General features: G+C 37.8%; 1 protein-coding gene across 11 annotated transcripts in view; it reads right to left on the minus strand.

Annotated features, from left to right (window-relative positions):
- Positions 1-17222, minus strand: part of SLC20A2 (solute carrier family 20 member 2) — a 114082-nt gene that overhangs the window by 15688 nt on the left and 81172 nt on the right. For all 11 annotated transcript variants that reach the window (XM_020969575.2, XM_020969567.2, XM_020969571.2 and 8 more), the window contains one exon: positions 771-887. In XM_020969575.2, the coding sequence (XP_020825234.1) occupies positions 771-887 (117 nt within the window). The remainder of the gene's footprint in view (positions 1-770; positions 888-17222) is intronic.

The following is a 17222-nucleotide window of genomic DNA, read 5'->3' on the forward strand; positions in this document are numbered from 1 at the left end:
GAGTTGAAGGCAATTTTACAGACAAACACACACACACACACACACACGCACACACACACGACGACGACAACTTAGGTCTGAAGGAGTTTAAGAACTCAGTTATTCAAACTGGCTCTCAAATTACACTGAACTGATCTGATAATTATCACTGAAATCATTACTCTTTACTGCCATATATTGATGCACGTCTGTTTCCATAGCCATTCAATTGGAGCTCAATAAATTGTTAGTTGAGTGTGTACATGTGTGTGTATGTGTGTATTTGTCTCTGTGTGTGTGTGTGCTCTCAATTTACTGAAAACATGTCAGTCCTTTTCCTTAAGACAAATAGGGAAATGACTTTTGATTTTTATAAAAATTTTCATAATTTAAAAATAATGGGTTTCAAAAAGAACCTGTCCTCAACATATTTATAATCTAGTTGAGAGGACAAAACTTACTTATACATGTAAAACAATTAAAGAACAATATGATAAAGGCACAACAAAGTACCAATGTGTGTAGCAGAGCTAATAAGCACACTTGGGGTCAGGAAAGTGAGAATGAGATGGAACACTGAGTCAGGAAGAGTCAGGGCAAAGATGGGGTAAGTACATGGTAAGTTTATGCATGTATCTTTCTTACTACTTAGCAAAAAGTATTCTAATGCCATATATAAACAATGATAACCTGCTGATTGTTATTACCCATGCTTTATATTCTCTCCACTATATAACTCAAGATTTAAGGGACTGGAAGCTTTTTGGCAATCAAAGTACGCAGGACCTTACCTGCTATCTTCCTCTTCATCCATGGACAAACGACCAACCACACAAAAACAGCAAAGATGATAGCAACGCCAAATGAGACGAGAGCGATTGCCCACATTGGAAGAACCAACCCTAATACTGTGAAATCAAAATAACAACAACACAATATTTAATACATTTTTCCTCAATTAAGCACAAGTAACATATTAATATTTATGCATTTGATTTAACTCAAATATTTATTTAATTTCTACGTGTAAAACACCGTGTTGGGCACTGAGGGAGAGCGTGGTGTAATATGAAGGGCACAAGACTAGAAGTTAAGAGACGACCTGGGATCTACTCTGGTTCTGACGGGAGCCAGCTGTGAGACCTCAGGCAACCTGGTGTAATTTTCTGAGCCTTGGTTTACTCTTTTGTAAAATGAGGCTTGATTTGATGATCTTCTAAGGTTCCTTCCAATTCTTAAGTCCTGGGATAGGGCCAGGGATAAATAACACACTTGGTATCAAGGAGCTTAACAAGCTAGCAAGGTAGAAAAGGTATGTACACAAATAATTATAATAAAAATATAATAACGTAAACGCAGAAAAATGGTACCATATGGAACAAGAGTTCCAAGAAGGAAGAAAAAGCACTTCCAGTCGGGGCACCAGGGAAGGCTTCATGGCACTTCAGCAGGGCTTTAAATAATGTAGGATTTAAAGTCAAAATGGGCACATGATTTAGATATAAAGGCTGATACTATGTAAGCAAACTGGGAAAGCAATGAATAGTTTAGCTGTCAGATCTACGGAGAACCAAAGAATTTATGACCAAACAAGAGATAGAGAACATTATGAAATGCAAAATGGATAATTTTGACTACATTAAATTGAAAAGTTTTTGCACAAAGCCAATGCAACCAAGATTAGAAGGGAAGGAGAAAACTGGGAAAGTATTTTTTACTATTCAGTGTCTCTGGTAAAGGCCTCATTTCTAAAATATGTAGAGAACTGAGTCAAATTTATAAGAATACAAGTCATTCTCCAATTGATAAATGGTAAAGGATAAGAACTGGCAGTTTTCAGATGAAGTAATTAAAGCTATCTATAGTCATACAAAAAATGCTCTAAATCACTATTGATCAGAGAAATGCAAATCAAAACAACTCTGAGGTGCCACATCACATCTATCAGATTGGCTAACATGACAAAACAGGAAAATAATAAATGCTGGAGAAGATGTGGGAAAACTGGAAACTGCATTGTTAGTGGAGTTGGGAACTGGTCCAGATATTACAGAAAGCAATTTGGAACTATGTCCAAAGGGCTATAAAATTGTGCATACCCTTTGACCCAGCAATACCACTTCTAAGTCTGTATCCCAAAGAGATCATAAAAATGGGAAAAGGACCCACATGTACAAAATATTTATAGCCACTCTTTTTGTGGTGGCCAAAAATTGGAAATTGAGGGGATGCCCATCAGTTGGGGAACGGCTGAACAAGTTGTTGGCATATGAATGTAATGGAATATTATTGTTCTACAAGAAATGATGAGCAGGTGGACTTCAGAAAAAACTGGACAGACTTCCACGAACTGATGCTGAGTGAAGTGAGCAGAACCAGGACAACACTGCACACAGTAACAGCCATGATGTGCAATGACTGATTTTGATAGACTTATCTCTTCTTAGCAATGCCAGGATCTAAGACAACTCCAAAAGACTCATGATGGAAAATGCTGTCCACATCCAAAGAAAGAACTCTAGAGTCTGAATGCAGATTGAATGAAGCATACTATTCTCTCTCTCTCTCTCTCTTTTTTTCCCTTTACTTCTTCTTTCTCATGGTTCCTCTCACTGGTTCTAATTCTTCTTTATAACATGACTAATTTGAAAATGTTTAATATGAATGTGCATGTAGATCCTATATCAAATTACGTGCCACTTTAGGGTGGAGGGAGGGGAGAAACGGGGAGAAAATTTGGAACTCAAAATCTTATAGAAGTGAATGTTGAAAGCTAAAAATAAATAAATTAATTTTTAAAAAAAGGCAGGATTTCAGGAGGTGAAGATGATAGAGAGGAATAAGCCACGAAGAGGAGATGACTTCAATACTGGCATGAAGAAATGGAGGCAAAAACCACTTTGGGGAAACAATGGGTGGTACAGTTTGGCTAAAACATTAAGTAAGTGAAGCATTAATTTTATGACGGAAAATAGTGTGAGGTCAGGCTAGGAAAGCAGGCTTTAGTTAAAGTATAGCGGGCAATGGATGGCAAGCAATGAGCTTGGTCCTCATCAGGTGGCTTGTACAGCATGACGTGATCAGATCTGCCCATCAGATGAGTCTGGCAGTGCTGTGTAGGATGGACTGGAGAACAGAAAGAACTATACAGGGAGGGAGACCAGCTGGGAAGCTATGATTGTAATGTGGGTGGAAGGGAATGAGACACTTGCCTAGAGTGGTCATATGGACAGCGAAGGGACAGATCCAAGTGATAGTCTGTAGAGTTAATCAGGAGAACCTGACAAACACATGTAGAGGCAAAAGAGAAGGAGTCAAAGATGACATAAAAGCTTAAAATAGGATTAAGAGAGAGTCTCATTAACAATAATAAGGCAGCTATTAGTATTAATAACAGTATTACTAACAGTAATAGTGTTGCTAACATGTAACCCTGGGCAAGTCACTTAACCACTATGTACCTCAGTTTTCCCATCTGTAAAACAGGGATAATAATAGCACCTATCTCCCAGGGTGGTTGTGAGGCTTAAATGAAATAATATTTGTAAAGCCGAGAGCCTGGCACATAGTAATAAATGACAAATGTTATTTTATCATTTTACTTATTTATATTATTTAAATTAGTTAGTACCCCTAACAGAGAAGTTGGGTAGAGAAATAAGTTTTTTTTCTGGGCAAGGTAACACTTGGTTTTGGGAAGCATGAAGAGTGACCAAACTCGGCATACAGGTAGAAATGTCCAGCAGGTAAATGAAAATACAGAACAAACTCAGAAGGCCAGAGGTAGAGGGACAAATCTGATTTTTACCCATAAGGAATTACAGCTGAAAATGCAGACGTATGTGCCATAGCCCAGGAGGAGAATATAGAGAAAGAAGAGAAGGGGTGCTAAGGAATGCCTATGCATTCTAATAGCAAACGGATGGAAGAGCAGGAAAGAGAGGTAAGAGGAGAGACATCAGAGGGTGGCTTCAAGGAGGGACTGAGGGAGAGAGTGACGCTGTGAAATGCTAGAGGTGAGTCAAGGAGGACAAGTGGAAAAGGCCACTGGATTACCGACAAAGCATGTCAGCAAGAGACAGAAAAAGAAATTCCATTTAAAATAACCATACAATATAAAATACTTGGGAATACCTGCTAAGATAAACCCAGGAACTATATGAACACAATTACAAAAAACTTGTAACACAAATAAAGTCAGATTTCTAAACAACCGGAAAAATGTTAATTGCTCACGGGTAGGCTGAGCCAATATAATAAAAATTACAGTTATACCTAACTTAATTTACTTATTCAGTGCTACATAAATCAAACTACCAAAAAATTTCATACAGCTAGAAAAAATCATAGCAAAATTCATCTGGAAGAATAAAGAGTCAAGAATATCAAAGGAATTAATGAAAACAAATGTGAAGGAAAGTGGCCTTAGACATACTGGATCTCAAACTATTATTATAAAGTGGTAATCACCAAAACCATCTGGTACTGGATGAGAAATAGAGAGATGGATCAGTAGCAATAGATTATGTACACAAGACCCAGTAGTTCAGGACCATAGTAACTGAGTATTTGATAAACCCAAAGACTCCAGCTTTTGGAAGAACTCACTCTTTGACAAAAACTGCTGGGAAAACTGGAAAATGGTATGGCAGAAACTAGGTACAGACCAACATCTTACACCATATATCAAGATAAATCAAAATAAGTACATGATTTAAACATAAAGGACACATTAGGAGAACAAGGAATAGTTTACCTGTCAGATCTATGGAAAAGGGAAGAATTTATGACTAAATAAGAGATAAGGATCATTACTAGACGCAAACTGGACAATTTTGATTATATTAAATTTAAAAAGTTTTGTACAAACAAAACCAATACAACCAAGATTAGAAGGAAAGCAGAAAGCGGGGAAACAATTTTTACAGCAAGAGTCTGATAAAGGCCTCATTTTTCAAATGTATAGAGAATTGAGTCAAATTTATAAGAATACAAGTCATTCCCCAACTGACAAATTGTTAAAGGATATGAACAGGCAGTTTTCAGATGACGAAATCAAAGTTATCTATAGTTATATGAAAAAATGCTCTAAATCATTATTGATTAGAGGAATGCACATTAAAACAACTCTGAAGTACCACTTCACACCTATCAGATTGGCTAATACAACAGAAAAGGAAATGAATAAATGTCAGAGGGGATTGTGGGAAAATTGGGACACTAATACACTGCTGGTAGAGTTGTGAACTGATCCATTTTTTTTTTTTGAGGCAAGCGGGGTTGAGTGACTTACCCAAGGTCACACACCTACTAAGTGTCTGAGGCTAGATCTGAACTCAGGTCCTTCTCACTCCAGTGCCAGTGCACTACCCACTGTTACCACCTAGCTGCCCCAATCCAATCATTCTTCCTTTTTTTTTTTTAAAGGCAATTGGGGTTAAGTGACTTGCCCAGGGTCACACAGCTAGTGGGTGTTATATGTCTGAGGCCAGATTTGAGCTCAGGTCCTCCTGACTTCAGGGCCGGTGCTCTATCCACTGTGCCACCTAGCTGCCCCAAATCCAACCATTCTTGAGAACAATTTGGAACTATGCCCAAAGGGCTACAAAACTGTGCCTTTGATCCAGCAATGTTACTACTGGGTTTGTATCCCAAAGAGATTTTTTAAAAAGGAGAAAGGACCTATTTGTACAAAAATACTTACAGCAACTCTTTTAATGGTAGCAAATAATTGGAAATTAAGGAGATGACCACCAACTGCGGAACGGCTCAATAAGTCGTGATATATGATTGTGATGGACTATTACTGTGCTATAAGAAATGATGAGCAAGATACTTTCAGAAAAAACATGAGAAGACTTATATGAACTGATGCAATGTGAAATGAGCAGAATCAGGAGAAAATTGTACACACTAATAGCAATACTATATGATAAAGAACCATGAATGACTTGGTTATTCTCAGCAATACAAGGATCCAAGACAATTCCAAAGGACTCAAGATGAAAAAATTATCTACCTCCAGAGAAAGAACTGATGGAGTCTGAATGCAAATCAAAGAATATTATTTTTCATTTTCTGTATTTTTTCATGTTTTTTTTCCCTTTGGGTCTGTGTCTTCTTTTACAACATAATTAATATGGTTCTATGTTTTGCATGACTGAATATGTATAACTTGTACCAAATTGCTTACTGTCTTAGGGAAAGTGGGGAGATGAGGAAGGAAAAGAGAAAATTTGGAACTCAGAGTTTTAAAAAATGAATGTTCAAAATTGTCTTTACATGTAACCAGGGAAAAAGAAAATATTTCAAAAAGAAAAGAAAAGAAAAGGCCATTGGAATTGACCATTTGTTCATAGATCATTGGCAACCTTAGAGAAAAGTTTCAGTAGAGTGTGGGGAAATGAGCCAGACTGCCAGGGGTTGAGGATTGAGTTGTAAGAAGTGCAAAAAGTGAATGAATGCAGAATGCCCTTTCAAGAAGTTTGGCAGAGAAAAGTAGGAGAGGAGATGCTAGCTCAATTTAACAGAGTAAGGTCAAAGGAAGGGTTGTGAATTTTTTAGGATTGAGAATATTTGTAGGCAGTGGAAAAGGAGCCTAAGTGAATCTGGTAAATCTCTGAATTTATGATTAGACAAATGTAACTACAAGATGAGTCAGTCAATCTCCCCCCAAGGTCAATAAAACTGAGGTCTGGAACACCGCACAAGCCCAAACGACCGCGGCCTCCTCTGGCTTCTCAGCGTTCAGGAGTAGCGGTAAAATGTACGTGGCAGACATTCTGACCACACACACAAATCTCATTTTTTTTAAACAAGAGCAGAAATAAAGAGGTTTTTTAAGGACAGTGGATTTCGTAATTCTCCCTGCCTTTGAAACACTGTTTATGGAATCAGAATATGGAGAGACTCTTTTCAACTAAATCCAAAAATGGATATTAAGGCAGAGCTATGGCAACCAATCAAGAGAACAGAAACGGGCAGCGCTGTCAGTGAGCTGCGCGGTTTCCTAGCCACGTGCGTGTGTGTCAGGGTTCACGGTTCTAGAGGGGTCATTCTGCGAGTTTCAAGCATTCAGACGCATAGCGTTTTTAAAGCTCATTCATGGAACGAGCCCTACTCATCTTTAATAGCGTTTATCTCAGGCGAAATGACTCGATTCAGTTAGCAGACTGTGCAATTAAGTAGAGTGGGACAAATTTGTACCAACTATCCTTTTTCTCATTTCAGTTAATAGCATTTATTAAGCTTCTACTCTGTGCAAAATACATTAGTAGGTTAACAACAAGAACCAGTATTGGTACAGAACTTTAAAGTTCGCAAAATGCTTTACAAACTCCGAGGAGCCAACAGTCTACTGGTGAGACAGGACCAACATAAATGAAAATACAAAAGAATACATCAGCAGAAGCTTTTCAACACAAGCATATATTAACAGCTACATGCACACTCTGAGGGGATGCTATTGCTGATTACAGGTGTCTGTTTCCTCCTCAGCTCTACCGGACTTTCCAACTTATGTTGGATGCCAAAGCGGATAATAGAGCTTTACTTGATGAGAAAAGATGGGAATGGCTAATGCTGAATGGGTTGTGGAAAGATAGGCACACTGGTTCATCTTGGCAGAACTGTGAATTGGTACAACTATTCTGGAAATCAGTTTGGAATTCTGCAAATCAAGGGACTAAAAAGTACTCTTTGGACCCAGGAATTCCATTATTGAGCTTATACCCTAAGGGTCACTGATAAGAACCAAGTTACCAACACACCCAAATATTTACAGCAACACTTCTTGTGATAGAAAAGAACTGGAAACAAAGTAGATGCTCATTGATTGGGAAATGGATAAACAAAACTGTAGTAAATGAATGCAATGGCACATAAATATGAATTTCTTACTGCGCTGTAAGAAATGATGGATGTGACAAATACAGAAAAACACAGAAAGATATACATGCACTGATGCAGAATGGTTAAACAGAGTCAAGAAAACAATATACACAACGATGATGACAATGTAAATGGGAAGAACAACCACGCACCAAAAAAAAAAAAATCAAAAGTGAATGCTCCAGAATGATAGAGAACAAGCCTGACTCAAAAGAGATATGAGAAGGCACTCAAACCCCTACCTCTCTGCAGGGGCAGAAGATCCGCAAAAGTTGCACAGAGCACATATTTTCATCAGATTTTTTTGATGTATTTTATCAGTTAATGCTGACCCTCCTCCCCCTTTTTTGTTTTAAAAAATACTATTTGTCACAGAAGAAGGCTCTCTGGGAGGCGGAAGGGAAAAAGAGGGGGCCTGGAGAAAACTATGCTGATGTAAAGAACAAAAGACATCAATAAAAACTTACTTTACAAAGGGGAGAGTTTTACCACTTGTGGTCACCAACACTGGCAGTTAGTAAGCCTGGTTTAAAATCTAGTTTGGAGTGCATTAGGAGAAAGAGGGAACCTGAATAACCAAGTCAACAAAAGAGGGTAAGGGAAGTTGATCAGGTAAAGCAACAGGAATCTGAAGGGCACATTCTCAGTGAGCAAAACTCGGCAAACTCCCCCATTAGCCTCATTTTAAAATTTTGTCCTTAGCCCAACCAAGCAGGTTCCAAAAAGGAAACAGACTAAGCGTGTAGTGCTCTCAAACTGGAGGAAGTGTCCTTTTCCCATCTGATTTATAGGAGTCAAGAAGGAGAACCAGGTGACTGACTAAATAATTAGGGCAGGAGCCTGGAGGGTAAATGTAAAGACATTAAGAGAAAAAAGATAAAGAGATAATGAATAAACCCTAGGAAAAACTGGAACAAGTAATCAAGTGGGTACCTGGAATACATAGATAGAATAACAGTAAGTAGAAAGAGAAAAGGGTCCATAAAGATCCATAAAGATCAGGTAATTTAGTGATTAGCAATCATAGCCTAAGAACATAAATGTTTTAAGAAGCTATCATTAAGAAAAATAAACTGTCAATTTGCTTGTTTAGAGCTTTAAATCATACCAAATTCACTGAAATAAAGTTTTGTGGACACAAAATTATTAAGAAGAAAAAAACGTAAACAGAGAACCTAATATAAATCCAGAACAAAATTTGTTTCTCAAATTTTAAGGTTGTTTTATATGCAACAAAATCTGTAATAAAAATACTTTGCAGGAGAACGACTTTCTCATGAAGATCTCTAGTTGTTTCTAAGTGATTACATCACAGCATTCTGGTAGAGCAATATATAGGTATACTATAAATACCACAAGTCCTATAAAAGCTATAGAGTCATTACTACAATTTATGGATAAATAAAGTAGGGTATAACCTTAGTTTCTTGAGATAAACTAGACAAAAGAATGACTGCCAGGAACAAAACTGAGAATTCAAGATTCCAGTTTAGATTCAGCCACGGAAGCACCTTTAATCTTCAACTTTACTTTTCTGAACAGCAAAAATATGCTGAATAGTGGTTTAGCTCCAATCTAAAGCATCTTTATAATTTATATTCCAAATCATTCAGAGTTCAGGGGAATTTTCAAATACTCTGTGAAGAAAGGAACTGAACCAAACCTCTTATGGTCCTTACATTGTCAATGGCATTACGTTACATAGTTATTCCTTTACATTTTATTTATTTTTGATTTAATATAATGGGGAGGGGAGCGGCTAATGATTGCAGTCCCTGACATGGTAAAGACTGGGGAGCCTGCTTCTAAGAAAAGCATGAGGATGTGTATTGGAAATGCCTTGAAGACTTTTGGAGAGTATACGGAAACTGTTACTGGTTTCAGGCTGCTAAACATTTAGTGAAGGGGAGAAGCCTCTATGATTGGGCATGGAACCAGAAATGGGGCCCATTCCAAAAGGCCCCAGTCAAACAAGATCAGTCTCTCTTGACAGGGGCTATAGAGGAAGAGAAGCTGCGGAGGGCTGGTGGATGGGGAACCTCTTTCACTCGGCTGGCAAGAAGTGGAGAACAAATTGCTCCTCCATTGTTTCTGTCTATGTTGGGTACGCTCTTCCTGCTTCCAGGTGAGGGCGAGAGGAGATGGCTATGACCTGTGAGCTGAGATTTAAGCACAGAATCCATGCTGGGATTTGAGGCTGGCCAGTCTAGCACTGAGACCCTGAATCTGGATACCCACCCAACAGCAGCTAAGATAATAACTCATTCGGCAGCCAGGCTGTATCTGGAAGTCAGCTTGGTGGGGCCAATGCTATGCAGAAACTGAATGAAGTCTGAACCCCCTCTTCCCAAAGACCAAAGAAGTGGAAGGCAGGGGTTGCTGCCCCCCCCTCCCCTTATTGGAGAGGGGGTAGGAATTTTGTGCTTCTATTCTTGCTATATCTTTGCAGTACATATACTTTTGTAAAACTGGTTAAATGGAATTGGTGTGATAATCCTTGGTAGTTAATAGTGGGGGAACACACTAGAATGGGAGACCAAGCCAAAAGCATTATATGACTTCCCCCACTCCCTCTGAAAGAGTGTGTCTTCTCTTATTAGAATGTTAGCACATCATCATACAGCTCTTTCAAATTGCTCAATTATCTTTCTAAGTTTCTCTTGACTCCCATGTCTGCATTTCAAAGTTCCCACTCAGCTCCGGTCTTTTCAGAGGAAGGCTTGAAAGTCCTCTGTTCCATTAAAGATGGATTTTCCCCCTAGTAGGGTTGTACTTTGCATTGCAATGTAAATTATTCTTGGTTACAAACCCCTTTTGTCTTTTGCAATACTGCACAACAAAATCTCCTCTATTTTTAGTAGAAGCTTCCAGGTCTTGTAGGATCCTGACTGTGGTTTCTTAGTACTTGACATGCTTCTTTCTGGATGTTTGCAGTATTTTTAATTTGATTTGATTTTAATTTGTGGGAGCTCTGAATTTTGGCTACGACATTCCTAGGACTTTATATTTTAGTGTTTCTTTCCAGAGGTGATTAACAATGGACTCTATTTTCACACCCCTTTGCCATTTTCCATGGTTTTCAGGGAGCCTGATGATTCTGAAATTATCTCTCGTTTACCTGTTTTCTAGGTTAATTGTTTCTGATAACAGATGCCTTATGTTTTCTTCTATTTTTTCAATCTTTTGATTTTGTCCTAATATTTCTTATTGTTTCATTGAGTGATTGATTTCTGTTTGGTCCATTCTAATTTTCAGGGAGTCCATTTACTTGGGTAAGATTTACCATTTTGCATTCTGAGCTACAGATCCTTCTTCTAATTCTGTCCTCCTGAACTTTTATTGTATGTTTTATTTTTTTCTAGGTATTCACACAGTCCTTGCAGAAAATCCATTTATTCCTTTGAGACTGCAGTTAGTGGTTAAAGAGTTACAGTCTTTTTCTAGGTTGGATTTTTTGGTATCTCTGGACCATAACAGTTCTTGATAGTGGTCAACATCTTCTTCTGTTCACTCATCTCTCCAGTCTTAATTGCTGAATTGGGGCTTTATGCCAGGGCCAGCCTTGGACCCCTCTTATACTTTTGGATAGGGTAGTTGGCTATGCTCGATTTCCACCTGGGTCACTCGAGTTCCTGTGCTGACTTCCACCTCTCAGCATGTTTCTCTGCTAAGAGCACAAGATTTGGGCCTCTCTTGGATCTTTGAGGTTCAGAGTGCTGAAAGAAGCTAAGGAAGTCAGGATGCTGAGATGAAGCAGGAGAGAGCTCCAGGAATAGAGATAACCAGTGAAAACATTTAGAGTCAAGATATGGCTTGTCTTAGGTGAGGAACAAGCAGGAGGCCAGTGTCACTGGATCAAAGAGTAAGATGGGAGAGTAAGGTCTAAGAAGTCTGGAAAGGTAGGAAGGGGCTAGGTTATGAAGGGCTTTGGTGCCAAACAGAGCATTTTGTATATGATCCTGGAGGTAATTTGTAGTCACATGAAGTTTATAAATGGGGAGATGGAGACCAGGGAGAAAAGGATGAAATGGTCAGTCTTGCATTTTAGGACCACAGGTGAATAGAGAGTGGACTAGAATGGGGAAAGCTATTGGAATAGTCCAGTGGTAAGGGCCTACACCAATGTAGTGGCAGTATCAAAGGGAAGAAGTGGACAGATATGAGAGAAACCATGAAGAAAGACATGACAAGACTTGACAGTTGACTACATATGAGGAGCTGGAGAGAGTGAGGAGTTGAGGAAAACACTTAGACTGAGAGTATGGGTGACTAGGAGGATGGTGTTACCTTTGATAGTAATAGGGAAGTTCAGAAGAAGGCAGGGTTTGGGGGGGGGGAAGAATGAATTCTGTTTTGGACATGATGAGTTTAATCAAAACCATGGGAGCTGATGAGATCACCAAGTGAAACAGTATGGCGGAAGAAGAGAAGAGGGACCAGGATAAATTGGGGGACCCCAATGGTTAGTGGGCATGACATGGGTGAAGATCCAACAAAGGAAAGAAAGAGTAGCCAGACAGGTGGGAGAGAACCAGGAGAAAACAGTGTCACAAAGACCTAGAGAAAAGATGATCAAGGAGAAGAGGGTGATAGACAAGTGTCAGAAGCTGCAGAGTGGTCAAGATGAATGAGTATTGAGAAGAGGCCATTTAAATGTTGCAATCAAGAGATCATTAAGGGGCAGTTAGGTGGTGCAGTGGATAGAGCACTGGTCCTGGAGTCTGGAGGACCCGAGTTCATAACACTTACTAGCTATGTGACTCTGGGCAAGTCATTTAACCCTAATTGCCTCACAAAAAAAATAAAAAAAGGATCATTAATAACTCATATACACTTGGAGCTTATCTTAGCATATGAAAAGAGGTGTTGGTCTAAACCTAATTTATTCCATATTGCTATCCAGTTTTCCTAGCAATTTTTGTCAAATAGTGAGGCTTTACCTTAGGAGCTGGGGTGGGTTTATCAAACACCAGGCTACTGGGTTTGTTTGTTTGTTTTGGTAATCTATTCCCCTGATCAACCTCTCTACTTTTTAATCAGCACCCAATCATTTTGATGATTGCTGTGCTATATTATAGGTTGAAATCTGGTACTACTGGGCCCCCTCCTTTCTTCCCATTTTATTCATTATTTCCCTTGAAATTCTTGAGCTTTTGTCCCACTAGACTAATTGTTATTAGTTTTTCTAGTTCCATAAAGCAATCCTTTGGTAGTTTGATTGGTATAGCACTGAATGAATAAATTAATTTAGGTAGAATTACCCCTATAATTATGTTAGCTCATTCTCCAATTATTTAGGTCTGTCTTTATCCTAATAAATAGTACTTTAGCTGCATTCATATAGTTTCTGGGTGTACCTTAGTAGGCAGACTCCCAAGTATATTCTGTATTCTGTGGTCATCTTTAATGGAATTTCTTGATTTCTTCCTGTTAGGTTTGCTGGTGATATACAGAATACTAATGATTTATGTGGTTTTATTTTATAGCCTGAAGTTTGCTGAAGTTATAGAAATAATTTTTTTTTGTGGTAGTCAAAACTGGAAACAAAGTGGGTTCCCATCAGTTAGGGAATTGCTGAACAAATTGCAGTATATGAAAGCAATAGATTATTCTACCGTAAGAAATTATGAATATGATGAATTCAACAAACTTGGACAAGCTTGTTTGAACTTACATAGAGTCAAGTAAACAGAACTAAGAGAATAATTTACACAATAATGCAAAGGAAAGCAATATTGAATAACATCAAGATCCTGATGTATACCAGGAATAACCGACCTCAGAAGACTAATGAAGAAATATACTTCCATTCTCAGAGTGGAGAGAAGGTAAATAGTAGGTACAAAATGAGGTATAAACTTTCTGACATGGTCAACATGTTGGTTTGTTTTACTAAACTTACAAGAGAGGGTTCTATGGGAAGGAAGGGCATTACTGGGAAGTGAGAGTATAGTAAAAACATTTATTTAAAAAAGTAATCAAATGAGAAAAAGTTCATCTGGCAGATGAAGCTAATTTTAAAGCAATTTAAGATACTGCTGGTCCAAATGAGACACATTATTGAAAGTAATATAATAAATCACCCTAATCGAGGGATACAGAAACTTGACAATAACAATACTGTCAAGAATCATGTGCAAGCAAACGGATGGATACTCTAGAAATCTCCAAGAGCGAAAGTACTAGCAACCTCCTTTTTTGGCTCTTAGAATGTATGAAATGTGGTTCCTTCAGATGCATCATTCTACCAGAAATTCAAAGAACCCTTGTTGGTATCATCCTCCATGATGGAAGTCATTATGAAAACTTTAAATAGGAACCCTAGTTTTCTTCCTCTGTAAGATGAGCAGGAAAATATGGTTTCTAAGGTGTTTTTTTTTCTCTCCTAAATCTGGAACTCTAGGAAGTCTATACAAACGTATGGAAATATGTCTCTGAATACCCCAGAACTTTTAAGATGAAACTTCATTAGTATGTTGGGGTTAAATTGCTAATGTTGCAACAATAATTGGCATACATATGAACCTTATTTACTTGCTAGTCGAAAAACAGAATAAAAGATAGCAAGGATATTCATCACTAGAAAAGGTAGGTCCAAGTGCTGAGCTGGTACCCTAAAAATACAAAAAGAACAAGAGGAAGGTATTCAGTGAGCTGAGTAGATGTTCTTTGTGGAATCACAAAATCTCAGCACTGCAAGGGACTTCAGACTCTAGCTAGGCGAACCCACATCTGCATAATAATCCCTATAAATATCCCAAACCAGGGGGGCAGGTAGGTGGTGGAGTGGATAAGCTCTGGCCTTGCAGTCAGGAGGACTCGAGTTCAAATCTGGCCTTAGACACACGACACTTACTAGCTGTGTGACCCTAGGCAAGTCACTTAACCCTGATTGCCTCACCAAAAAGAAAAATTAAATAAAATAAATATACCAAACAAGTGGTTATTTGCTTTTGTTTGAAGACCCCTATTGAGGGGGAAACTACTACTTCCCATGGCAGCCTATTCTACATTTGGGTGGCTCTGTTCATGAATTTAAATCTACTGACAATAAGGATACTGTCAATGAGAGTATAGATTATTCTTATCAGGATTTTATAAAGATAGACAGCAGGCACCTAGGTTAATAGTTATTAATATTTTCTTGATGATCTTTTTTCAATAATAATAAAATGTACATTTTGTTTCCCAAGCATTTAGTATCCTCTACTTTTTCAGATATCTTGCAAATGGATTGACCAATGCCCTCAAAATTGGGTCCTTCTTTGTGTAATAGCTACTTAGGTCCAATTGCTCCTTCCATATTTTTTTAGTACCATTTCTAGTAAGATAATATTTAGTGTTAAAAGTTAAAAGGGGTTATTCAAAGCACTCTACTATTTCCCAAATGTGATCCAGTCTGATCTCACAAAATTACACAGAAAAAAAACCAGGACTGTTTGGTTCAAATCCCTGCACCTAATTATTTAACATTTATGATACCTAGGGTGAGTCACTGTGCCTCTTTGGGCCTCCGTTTCCTTATCTGTCTTACAAGGAATCTGGATTAAATGATCTCTAAGCTACTCTTAAGTTCTAAATCCTAGGATCTTCCTTCAATTCAATTTTGAGTTCAGTTCATCATTCATCTATAGTATCTGCCCAAATTATATGTACATGTGCACTAACTCAAGTGAATTGTCCATACAATCACACAACAATTTGTAAAATACACATTTTTCATTCACTTATTTTTTGTGCTTATTAGATTACTAGGCCAGTTATCTTCTGAGTGGCCATAGGCATCCTTGAAAAGGCCCTGTTGTGTTCTGAGGCTTGGTGCAATTAAAATAATGTCATACACAAAGAAGAGCATTTGGAGAACCTCATCATCCACTGCCATTCCTTCTTCCAGTTGCACTCTGGGAGATGTGCTTCATGACAGTGCAAATGCCTTAATTCTCCCCGTTTTATGCTGCGTTTGATACCGATAATCAGAAAATCACTGAACAAAGTTATCTTTGATTGTAGCTAACAATGAACCTTGTATGAGCTAAACATATGGATGGGAATTACATTATGAAGGAGAAGATGAGGATTTGAAGCTGTATTTGCTCTATCAAGTTGTTTGTTTTATGCTATTTTTTTTGGTAACAGTAAAATAACAGCCTTGATTCTCTATACATTATAGTCAACCATGTGACTGAAGATTTGGGAAGATATTGGAAATTGTCTGTGAATGTCTGCCCATTCCTTTGACATTTTCATCAAGAATATTCTCAGTTTGTATGGTAATACTTGTAAACATTTTATAGAAATGAAAAAGCAGACAGGTGGGTAATTATTAACATACTTTTGATCATTTTTGTTTAATAGTAATAATCTATGATTTTTTCCCCAGGTATGTTGAGAATTGCTCTCTCAATACTCAAAATTATGTTGTCTGTAGTATTGATTTCCTCTGTGCACAAGCTTCTACAAAGTCTACAAAAGATTCATTATGGTGTCAAGGAGGAGACTTTGGGTTCTCAAAGGCTATGGTAGCTGTGTACAAGCAAGATATACCAAACTGTAGAGGCTTCAAGCATGATTTGGAGCACAGATTGTCCACACCATAGCTAAAGTATGAAGAGGCTCATTAGGCCACTACATAGTGAATTCCTTGATGATAATATTTCATGAAAAAGATACAAACTACAAAATGGATCTCAATCCTGCATAGCACATGCTTTTACTTCCATGATGGAAAGGGGATGACAAGATACTAATGATAACAAAGATTTTAGACTTTTTACAAATATAAACTTATATATTTGTACTCTAAATGACAGATCTTTGTCTAACACCAAAGTAAGTGGATGAACCATATGGATGTACTACAGTATGAACCGAGGCACATCAATATTGATATCACTAAATAAATGACACTAGAAGACATAAAGAAGTTAGAGCTCACAAGTTCTATTTCAAAAAAACAGATTAAATGTGTTGGTGCAATCGCCTTTGCACAAAAGGGCAAACATCACTACATAGGACATTTGGACATCTTACTTATTCAACGTTTGTGGGAGCAAAGGCAAAGAGATCAACATGAGTACAGTCATAGCTTATATACCAATATCTGTTACAGATGACAAAGCCCTAGAGAAATATCATGTGCAATTGTAATAACTTGAACCCAAGCTATTTTGACAAACTCTGTTTCTGGATAATGGATGGCTTAAATGGATTCATTCAGAATAACTAGAGAATGTGTGAAATATTTGAAAATCTACCTACCAAAACACACATAGGAACAATATGAATACAATTACAAAATACTCTTTACATAACCAAAGAAAGACAAATAGTTAGACATTAATTATTCAAGACTG

Source organism: Phascolarctos cinereus, unplaced genomic scaffold (genome assembly GCF_003287225.1).
Source record: "Phascolarctos cinereus isolate Bilbo 61053 unplaced genomic scaffold, phaCin_HiC Scaffold_2;HRSCAF=192, whole genome shotgun sequence".
Lineage (NCBI taxonomy): Eukaryota > Metazoa > Chordata > Mammalia > Diprotodontia > Phascolarctidae > Phascolarctos > Phascolarctos cinereus.